Source organism: Stereum hirsutum (genome assembly GCF_000264905.1).
Source record: "Stereum hirsutum FP-91666 SS1 unplaced genomic scaffold STEHIscaffold_9, whole genome shotgun sequence".
NCBI classification, from domain to species: domain Eukaryota; kingdom Fungi; phylum Basidiomycota; class Agaricomycetes; order Russulales; family Stereaceae; genus Stereum; species Stereum hirsutum.
The window spans coordinates 841,584-852,855 of record NW_006763139.1 but is presented as its reverse complement, the minus strand read 5'-3'; the positions used below and the strand labels follow the sequence as shown (position 1 = coordinate 852,855).

Below are 11,272 nucleotides of genomic sequence, written 5' to 3'. Positions count from 1 at the left end.
CAGAGCAGAGCTGATGATAATGAAGTCAGCGGTGGAAGGAAGGTGTCAGTGTGACTCTCAAAAAAATTTACTTGGTAGCAATTATGCTAGATACGGAGGAGTCCAGAGGTCCAGGCCACCTGGTATTTCCTGAAGCGTCCGGTGACGGCCTGATGTGATTACGCCAGACAGTTATACAGATGCACATTGTCTCAATCGTCCATATGATCTTGTCCTTCAAAAAAAAAGTAAATATACCAAGCCACTTCTAAAGGCCCAAATGACATACAGAGTAGAAACCCCCACAATCACCATCTCGGACTCCAAGTCTGGCAAAAGCCTGATTATCTGAGTGGAACTGAGGTATAGGTGCTCGATGATGAATCCACTTGTGACCACATATACACTATTCACGTAGATGTCAAACAAGCTAAGGAAAGTTCTGAGTCAATTGTGATAATAAGAATAATTGCATGGATATTAGAGGAGAATAGAGTCCGTACGTATACTGGTCTGCCGGAAGCGTCGAGGATGCAGAAGTCCGAGCAATCGTTGACGTCTTCGTCACATAGCAAGCATTGGCCACAAGATTCAAGGAGCCACCCGTAAGATGTAAAAGGCGTAGAAGACATGACAAAGGTAGGGTGGTCAAGTCAGTGGGTCGAGTCCTAGGCAAGGACCAGGCTGACTTCTTAAATTCCTCAAACTCATAGGAAGGCCAGCCATGGCCGACAGTGATCGACTGTGATGCAAAATTTACAGTGGATAGATTAACTCAGGAGTAAGCAGATTGTCGAGACATTGAGAAATTTGCAGTAGAGGCAGAAATGGACAGGGGGCCACTCTGATCACGCGCCAGCATCTATGATCACCATGGGCCATGCCCAGGGCATGCCACAATTATATCCATATGAGTACCTGTATCCGTGGGAACAAGTACCTGTTCCCTCAGAGGCCACACCTGTATCAAGGATGGCATATGCGTACCACCAGTGGAGAGTACTAGGTGGACTACCTTGATGGCATAGCCGTGCAAGGCACATTCATGTGATTTACTGACGTTTTCAGACCATTCACAGGTTTTTCCGGGATTTTCGAGACCGCCCTCAAATCGGGCACACCCATTACCTCCACGCTCAACTCGCAGGCCACCACCCTATCTCACAGCATTACTGTCACCATCCCTACTATCTCTCCAACATTAAATCTCACCACCCTATCTCACAGCATTACTGTCACCATCCCTACTATCTCTCCAACATTAAATCTCACCATCAACACTTCTACATCGGCCTCCACCTCCAATCTGTTCACATCTTCATCTTCCCAGACTGACACAGTGGTGAAGAGTGTGGTGGCGGGCGGCACTGTATCGCGAGTGGTCTGTTCCATCTAGACAAGAGGAATGGATATGTCAGGTCAATCTTCCTCCAAGTCATCAACACCTGGGAATTTTCCGCTCTCAAACAGACAAAGGATATCAATATTGTGAGTCTGGAAGAGCTCAACGAATGCAGTGCAGGAGTTTGACATCTGTGATCAAACAATGGCCTCCTCGGCCGCATATTGCCCAGCTGCCCAAGCCTCTGGAAGTGATGGTCGAGGGCTGCTGTGCTGGTGATCTTGAGACAACGCTGGCCACTGTCAAGATCTGTGTTCCAAGCAAGAGCCGCGTCAATATTGACTGCATGACCAAGTCGGTCCACACCCTGGTTATACCACATGCCAGAGTCATGAGCACCAAGCATACAGCGCCCAAACAGCTTCTCTAAGTGACCGTCTCCTAGTTTGAAGAGATGAAAGCTCTGTGACGGATCAAGGATCTACTGCTTTGCAATGCAGAACATGACATTATTGACCATGGATTGTGAGTCGCCGTAGAGTTGATTTGACATGAATGCCAGGTGATTCTGTCGGAAGAGAGCGAATGTGAGGTGTGCGTATTTGCTAAGATATTAGACCTGTTTGGTCAGCGAGAGCTCCGGATTGGTGTATGCTTCAAGTATTGATTCGCAGAGTTCTAAGGAGAAGTCGAATAGCGTCAAGATCAGATATGATGTCCGGGTTCCATGAGTCTAGTTTGAGAGATCAAAGAGACACCATAGCCTGCATGAGCTTGATGGCATGGGGCGCGTCTTGAGGGCCCAATGGATAGTGTAGTTTATTCATTGAATCAGAGTCCTTGACCATCGAGGAGTTGAAGATAGCGGGAGAGTGTGAGGGGGGTAATCAAACGTCCAGGACCAAGCAGAACCCCAGTTCCAGCTCGGATGAGCGTGCAGATTCCTAGAAAGAGGAGGTACATTAATTGATGAGGCTCGCAATGGTAACTCTGAGTCCTGTCAAGGACGTACACTTATTGTCGTCTTTCCAATCGAAGTCGAGAGTGACCTCTCCCTCACCCGTGAGAAGATTGAGCTCATCGAGCTAGCTGAGAGTAGGGTGTGTAGGTGACGTTGGAGGGAGTGGGTTCTTAAAGAAGAGGGCGTAGCCTGCTTTATGCCGAGTGGCATCACCATCAGTGGTGACTGACCAGAGTGGCCTAAGCAATGTGGAAGTGATTCGGTTATACAAAGAGATGACCACCTGACTGGCCCTCTGCTAGTCGTTTGGGCTAGGTCGACCGAGGAGTAGTATGTGCGTAGAACCAGGTCGCTCAAGAAACTACGAGAATGCTTCCAACAGAGGCTGCCGACCATGTTTGAATTCCGGAAATGGCAAGCAGCCTCTTTGATAGCGACCTCGTGAATGAGAGCATATCACTCGCGCTACCAACCACGGGCTTCACAAGAACCTCTTGCATGTTGTGATCGACCACAACGTGGGTGATATCGCCGACAGTGGGCATAACACGGATAAAGGAGAGGTGGTTCTGGAGTGTGCGGAGAAATGGGGGTCCAAGTGCATGGTTCATTGCATAGAGGAGAGGGCGGCCACTGATGCGGTATATGAGTGTGGAAATATCGAGCGCCCAAGCAGAGATGATACAAGGATGATCAATGCCTTTAAAAGCTTGTTCAATCTGTGTCGTGATAGTCGATATGCTAGCCCCGTTGCACAGGGCAGTTTGAACCAAGGTACTAATTTGTGTGATGTCCATTTCGGCGATGGCCATGGCGAAATGCTGATAGTCTATAGTCTTACGGGCGGTGGCGGCAACTGAACGGGTGAGATTGAGTGTCTAAAGAAAATAATCAATGTCATTGAATCGAAAAAACCATAGGATGAACATACCTTCAGCTTCCAGTGATTCAAAGTCTGCATACGGTCGAGTAGTCGTGAACGTAGTTAAAGGCTTTACAAAATGGCTTGTGAGGAACCTTTGCTGTCTGTGCATCTGAAATAACCTGGCCAACTTGAGCTGTGATTGACCACCATGAAAGACAAGGAATCTTTGCATCCTTTACCCTCTCAGAACAACTATGAGAAAATGCAAAGAAGCCTCGGCCAAGACATCGAATCCCAAGGCAAAATGGGAAACACTCTGGTCTAGCAGTAGGGCTTAGGCGTGACCAGGGAAAGGTGTCATGTGTGTCGAGCTCGGGTGTGTCCGGAGTATTACGACGAGACAGAGGGAATTTTCCTGATATTTTAGCAATTTTTCCGGGACTGATAGGACCACTTACTGCAGAGTTACAGTACCTACCAAAAGTCCGGTCATCCCCCCCATCCACAGCACATTTACAGTAAATCAGCAGGATACAAGTTGTTGGAAATATACGGTTCATTTCAGCTGATTGAGCTATACGTGCTGGAAGGTTTTCATGTTCAATCAGTTTGTGGGATGGTGCAGACAGGCGAGGTGACACGATGACAGAGGTGGGCCACAGTTGCACAATGTAAAAGAATGACTTGGTACGGTAAAAGTAATATAGGCAAAGATACCACAAACTAATAAGAGGTATTCCCTGCCTTCATGTCTAAAACCTCATCGACTCGAGAAGGAAGAGAAGCATACAATTTCTGAATAAACTCGACAGGAGTCCGAGACCACTCCTCCTGCGCTGCAACCCAAAGTTCCTCCTTATTCCTCCGTAGATGGGGTCGTGCACTATGCGACGACGGTCAAGTTCGCTCCAGACATTCTCAATGATGTTGATATCAGCGCTGGAGGCCGGCCAGGGCAAGACATCTATGCCCTGATCAGCCAGCCAGGCCTTGACACGCTTGGCCTTGTGCTTCGGGTTGTTGTCTTGTTGGAACACGAATGCACTGACATCCACCCCAAGATCCGTGGCAGTACCCAGCAGGCCTCTCTCCAAGATGGACTGATACTGAGCCCCATGCATATTCCCCTCCACACGCACGAGCCTCCCAACACCTGATGGTGTGATCAGGCCCCAGACCATGATATGCCCACCTCCGTGCTTAACACGCTTCCGCGTGAACCGAGGATCATATACCTCTGCCCCGGTTTCCTCACCCTCCTCGCCTTGAAAAGAGGGATCATAGTCTCATCAGAGAACCATATCCGAAGCCATTGTTTCTCCGTCCAATCCAACCTCTCCTTTGCCCACTTCCTTCATGCCTTCACATGTTCAGGCGTAATAAGCGAAACCGACTCACGAACCTACTCCTTGAGGCCGGTTCTATACAGTGCACGGCGGACGGTGTTTGGGTGGCATTGCTTCTCGAAGAATTGATGGTGGGCATCAACAGCGTCGCAGGCGGCTCCTGAGCTCAGAGCGCGAGCAGCTCGAGGAATAGCGCGGGGTGAGATTTTGATGGGGCGACCAGGATGGTGTGCCTTGAAGTAGAAATCGGGGTTTTTGCGATACCCGGCGATGATTCGGGGAACAGAATGTGGATGGATGCTGAATTGACTGGCAATCCACTTGTTTGTGCAGCCTTCGGCTTTCCAGGTGACAATGCGAGCCTTTCTGGTCGGTGTGATAGGAATAGCCATGATGAAGAATGTGGTATATGAAAGAGTATAAAGATATTGACAAGAATATGCAAGTGTGAGTGATGGTTCTGGATAAGACGGGAAGTGGTGCTGCAACAAAGGGTGAATGTACTCTCACATGGTGCCGCCATCACAACTCGCCACTCAAATTCACCAACATCATCACACAGAACTCGATAAATTTTTTATACATGTATGTACACAGCACATTGTCACCTATCTAATTACCGTACCAGTTTGGCTCATTGGCCGGAAGATTATAGGGAGCTCACTAAATAGGGGTGTATGACCGGACTTTTGGTGGGTACTGTATCACTTTAGTTATTTCGCCACCAAGCGATCCGCAGAGCCCCGGATTCCGCGCCTCGGGATCCGCCCCTCTGCGTCCCGTTTAGGCGGTTACTTTTCCAACTGTATAGTAGACCGGTAAGCGCCGGAGCGCGTCCTTTTAACTTGTGGGAAGTGTCCTTGTCTCTTCAACATTGACAGTGACGCTTCTCACAGGTGAGTCTTACTATAGATTTCGTCTCTTTCTCTTTCTATTACTTTGTGAGGGCAATATCATTGACAGTGACGCTTCTCACAGTCGTTCTTCGAGTGCTCGATTATCTGCGCCTCAAAGGTTATGGGCCCTGCGCTTTAAATCGCCTCAGAATGTTCCGCTTAGCTCCTAATTGATCTCTGAGACTCAGATCTCTCTCTATTGGCCTCAGAACGAGTTCTTTGCTTCTCTCTCTTTGCGCTAGACTCGTCGTCATCGATATCTACACCCTGCATTCCACTTATCGTTTGGACTAATTTTGCGCCTCTTATCGACGTCTCCAATCTCACCCCTCAGACCAAAATCGCCTCTTCATCGATTAGCTTCGTTTTGCCTCCCCTTCATCGCTATCGCCTCCGTTCCTTCACTATCCTATCCGCCATCATGTCCGACGACAACTGCGCCGTTGACAAGCTCAATCGCCACAACTACAGCTCCTGGGTCGACAATGCTGAAGCCGTCCTCGGTTCTAAGGGTGTTTGGGGCCACGTTGATGGCACTGACATCGCTCCTACCCCTCCCAACGCCTCGGCCATGACCGCGTCCGAAGCGAAGGAGATGAGGGAGTGTAATCAGAGGAAGGCGAATGCTAGTGGGGAGATTTGGTTGTTGGTTGAGGAGAACCAGAAGGCGCATATCAGGAAGGAGAAGGGAGATCCGAAGGCGATGTGGGAGAAGTTGGCGAGTCTCTATGTGCAGAAGAAGACTGGTATGCGATTCGACACTTATTCCGAACTCTTCTCCACTCGTCTCCAAGAGGGAGAGTCCCTCTGCGACCTCGTTGCTCGCGTCGACCTCTACATCTCCCATATCAAAGAGCGCCGCCCTGCCAAGTTCTCCCTTGACGACCTCGACTCCGAATTATCGTCCATGACGCTCATCAAAGCCTTGGGCTTCATTCGCGTTCGCTCCCTTCCCTCTACCTCTACCACGACCCACGCTTCCCTTGGCCTCCAGAATGCGAGGACAACGATCCAGACGACTTCTGCTTGGCCAATGACGACGCAGACTTCATCTCAGGACAATCACGAACGATGTGGGAGGGGGAGTCGCAGAAGTAGCAAAGGGGCTTGCTTGAGAGCGGCGGCCATGGCGAGGTCAGGAGTATCTTCGTTCTGCAGAGCACGACGTTTGCGAGATTGCTCCTCATTGGAGAAGGCTTGGGTGACATTGTCAAGGGAGAGGTCGTCAGAGAGAGTAAGGAAGGTGACGAAGTTGTTGTAATCGGAAGGAAGGGAGGGTCTTCTACACCGTTGTCTGGTTCGGGAGAGACCCCTAAGGAGAAGAACGCCGGTGGAGCAAGTGCTCTTTCATTATCTCGCCCCGCTTGGCTCCGTTCTCGTCCAGCCACTGACTGGAACACAGACACAGGCGCCTGCTCGTACTCTCCCCACTTCGTGCCCATTCGTTTGGTCGACAACTCAGTGATCTATTCTCAGGGATGGGGTCTATCGAGTTTGTTCCTATTGTCAGTGGTAGAGAGTTGCGTCCTGTAGTGTTCCACGACGTTCTGCACGTTCCCAAGCTCGCCTTGAATCTATTATTGTTATTCCATGTCTCTGTGAGCAAGGGCTATGAGCTTCACATCGTCGGGCGTGACGTCGCTTTCAAGCGAGCTGGAGAGCTGCTTTTTACCGCTTCTATCGTCGATGGCAACATCGGTTATCTCAATGGGCGTACTTCCTCCTTTGGAGTTCATCAGGCGCGTTTATCTTCTACTTTGCCACTCGATCTCTCTCTCTGGCACCGCCGTTTCTCTCATACCAGCTACGACGCCGTGATACGCATGCATACACTCAGGCTCGTTGACGGCCTAACCATTTCTTCTTCTTCTACGGCTGATCCTATCTGCGAGCCTTGTCTTTCAGGGAAGCAACGTCGTCATAACGTTCCCAAGACCGCTACTCGTCGCTCTGATCTCATCCATAGTGATATCAAAGGTCCCCCTCCCTCCCACCAGCACGGGGTATCGCTATTGGGTCACGTTTATCGACGATGCTGGACGTTTCAAGGCGGTTCGTTCTTGAAGAAGAAGAGTGAGGCTTTTGGGGCTTTTGGGGCTTTCAAAGTGTTCAAGGCGTATGCAGAGAAGGCGCTAGGGAGAAGGATTAAGATATTGAGGGACGATAAGGGAGGAGATGTCAGGAATAGAAGCTCAGAGGGGGCTGATGGCCCAGCACACACAGATACAGACACAGATATGGGGTACAGAGACAAGGGTAAGGTTATGTACATAGACGAGTTTTTGCAACCTAACCCTAACCCTAAACCGGGAGAACTCCGAACTGTGCCACAGTGGCCCCACAAACGTCCGCCACAACCACAACCGACACCAGACAAGTCTCTCAATGAGAACGCCATTCAGCAACGCAACGATCGTCCTCCTCATCGCACTCCTTCTATCCCACCTCGCTCAGTATCTCCGGATCCTGTTCGTCTTCCTACTCCTCGATTCCAGACGCCTCCTCGGGTGGATAGGCCACTTACAGGCGACGATAGTCCTGATCCTTTGGCAGCGACTCCGGATACTCCCACTTGGAGAGAAACTCGGATTCCGGATCCTATCTTGGAGTCGGAGGATGAAGATAGCGATGCCTACGACTCTGCTGCGCTGGTTTCGACCGGATTGGACTTTATGGGGACGGAGTATCTCACCCTCGATCAGGCCTGCGAGTTTGCCCATGCGCTGAAGACGACGTCACACGATGGAGAGCCTAGATCGTTCAAGGAGGCAATGAAGCAGGAGCCGAAGGAGAGGCAGAAGTGGTGGGAAGCGGCTTTGAGCGAGATTCAGTCTCTGGTGGAGAATGGGATGTTTGAGCTGGTCGAGTTACCAAGGGGAGCGAAGGCGATAGGGAGTGGATGGGTTTTTAAGGTGAAGCGGAACGCGGACGGTTCGATTGAGCGGTATAAGGCGCGTTTGGTGGCCCAAGGCTTCTCTCAGCGTCCTGGATCCGACTACCATGAAACCTTCGCCCCTACGCCTCGCTGGGCAGCTCTACGCGCCGTTCTCGTCCTAGCGGCCTTCGAGGATCTCTATCTAGAGAGTGTCGGCATCTCATCTGCTTTCCTCAACGGCACGCTCAAGGAGACCGTGTTTATGCGCCAACCCGAGGGATTTGAGGAGAAAGGAGCTGGTTGGGTGTGGAGGTTGAAGAGGTCGTTGTACGGGTTGAAGCAGGCTGGAAGGGTTTGGCATGAGACGTTGAACGAGAGGTTAGAGGAGATGGGATTCAAGCGGATTCTCTGTGAGTACAGTATCTGGGTGTTTGGTCGAGGGGATTTGCGCATTATCATACCCGTCTTCATTGACGATATGACGATTGCTGCAAAGTCCAAGGCTGAAGTCGACCGGGTCAAGTTGGAGCTCAAATCTCACTTCAAACTTCGCGATCTTGGTTCTACCTCCTTTCTTCTAGGCGTTTCTATCGAACGGGATCGTCCCAATCGTACCATTCGCCTCTCCCAACGCCAGTACGTCTTAGACCTCCTTGATCGCTTCAACTTCTCCGATTGCAGTCCGGTTTCCACTCCCCTTGATCCTTCCATTCGCCTTTCCACCTCCATGGCGCCCCAGTCGTACGAAGAAGAGTTGCAGATGCGCTCTATTCCTTATATCAATGCGGTCGGAGCCTTGGCGTACCTTGCAATCGCCACTCGTCCAGACATAGCTCACTAGTCTTATTCTCTCAGAGGGGTCGGCACCGTAGGTCGAGGTTCGGCGTTAGGAGCCACGCGCGGAGGCGGGAAAACAAACAAACGACGCGCCATGTGGCGCAGACGGGGATTTTCATGCTTGCTACCGTAGTTCAGACCGCTTTGTAACGAAATATATCGGCTCCGTGTTTACTGCTTCAACGTCTCGCTCAGTGTCTCGATGATCACCAGCTTTCGAAGTCCTGAAGGCCAAGAGCTTGTCCGTCAACTCGCAATCGCTGAGCTTCCGTCATATTACATACCCTACCACTATCAAATCGAAGGACTATGTGCCACTCTTGACGGACTTGATCTTGTTGCAATTATCGCAACAAGGGGCGGAAAGACAGCTTATACGTTCCTCGTACACCTCGTCATCAACGCTATCCATGCAGACATTTCACTCCCAATATCCAAGGAAGTGAGGGATAGGCTGCCTCGCCACCCGGTCTCACTCTTGCTCTTACCTACGAACAATCTTGAAGTCGAAAAGGTGTGTGCTCTTCTCACTGTGATTACATTATCGTCGTAGTGACACTGCACTAGGAGGTCGAGCTAAAGTCATTCGGTCTCGACGCTCTGGCTATCAACAGTGATACATTGCTTGCCGGTCGGGAGAGTGGCCGTGATCTATGGCAGTTGGCTCGCTCTATCGAAGTCATTATTCTGTCCCCAGAACAGTTAACCTCCGATTCATTCAAGCAGCTTTTGGATGATAGCGCATTCAGAGTTCGCTTGTACTTACTCCACGTCGACAAGTTCCATCTTATATACAAGTGGGGGCCAAGTTTTCGCAAGGCCTTCTATCAGATCGGTTACATGCACTCTCGACTACCAGACCAATGTGTTTGTGTCGCCACAACAGCCACACTACTCAAAGAGCGCAAGCAAGAAGTTTTCGCGCAGCTTCGTGTCAAGGAGGGCCAGTTTCACCTCATCCATCACTCGAATCATCGTGACGACCTCCAGTTTCTCATCCGTCCCATGAGCACGGGCATCGGCGGACGCACATTCCCTGATCTTCATTCGACACTCACCAATGGCCGACGCACTATCATAGCGTGCAACACCATCAACCTCGGCTTTCGTGTCCTCCTCGACTTGTACAAGCATGCTGGTCCATCCACCAATCTCATGAAAAAGATAAGACTCTTCAACTCCCTTAACGAGCCGAGCTACAACCAACAGACACAACACCTTTTTGAGACCAAGGATCCCGAGTCGCAAATCATTATTGCAAGAGATACACTATGCGTGGGCGCAAACATCCCTGGAATCGCCGACGTCATCATGTTCGGTGTAGTGGCGGACACAACCGACTTTGTGCAGTGGCCCGGACGTGCGAACCGTGATCATTCGCTTCCCTCAGCAAGGGGCATCCATGTACATCACACCCAAAGCGCGCGAACACGCCGAACAGGCTCTGAAACCCAAACCGCTGACACCGACGCCTCAGAATAAGAAGGGAAAGGCGAAGACGAAGACATCCTCGAAGGCGATTAATGCCACAAAATCAACCACTCACATGGAACACAGTATCGCCGCCATCATCATCGCTCCTTGCATTAACAGCGAACTCGACAGCCAATGTGCTAATCCACAGCACTCCGATCAGCGTTCCCCACAATGCAACAGTCACTCCCCCATCCGCGAATCCCAGTTGTATCTGCTCAGGCTGTCTAAACCACCGAAACGAGCCTGATCCACTAGCTCCATCTCCTCCAAATCCATCGGCGCCCACTGACTTTGTCTTTGTCATGGAGGACTCGTCCCCGGCGGAAATATCAAAGATCAAGCGTCTCACAATGGAGGAGATCGCATTCCTTACTGCGCCTTTCGAAATGACTTCGTGAAAGTGGAGTGGCCACAGCTGTCAGAGATCGCCGGCATGGACCTCGGAAACCTGCCTCCAGCGTGAAGCAGAGGTCCTTTAACTCTGTTCGAGTTGGACAGGCAGAAAGGCCGTAACATCATTTGCATCTTGGAACTACTAAGGAAAGAACATATATATGTATACATAAGAAATAGGCCGCATATTTACAGATAGTAATAAAGATATAAACACAAAAGGAGATAGACTGGGAGGAGTGAACGAAGAGTTCATAAACGATGCGCAACGAAAACAGTCCGACAAAAAAAACTCAGGAATA

General features: G+C 50.4%; 2 protein-coding genes across 2 annotated transcripts; both read left to right on the top strand.

Moving 5' to 3' along the window:
• Positions 1-5,840: 5,840 nt before the first annotated feature.
• Positions 5,841-6,317, top strand: STEHIDRAFT_32497 (uncharacterized protein; the record flags this gene model as incomplete). The annotated part of the gene is made up of 1 exon (XM_007305114.1): positions 5,841-6,317. A coding segment is annotated over one exon (477 nt), but the record flags the coding sequence as incomplete, so codon positions are not given.
• Positions 6,318-9,303: 2,986 nt separating this feature from the next.
• STEHIDRAFT_60074 (uncharacterized protein) lies at positions 9,304-10,583 on the top strand (the record flags this gene model as incomplete). Its single annotated transcript, XM_007305199.1, has 2 exons — positions 9,304-9,633; positions 9,684-10,583. 2 exons carry the CDS (start codon positions 9,304-9,306, stop codon positions 10,581-10,583), a joined length of 1,230 nt encoding a protein of 409 aa, XP_007305261.1.
• Positions 10,584-11,272: the final 689 nt, after the last annotated feature.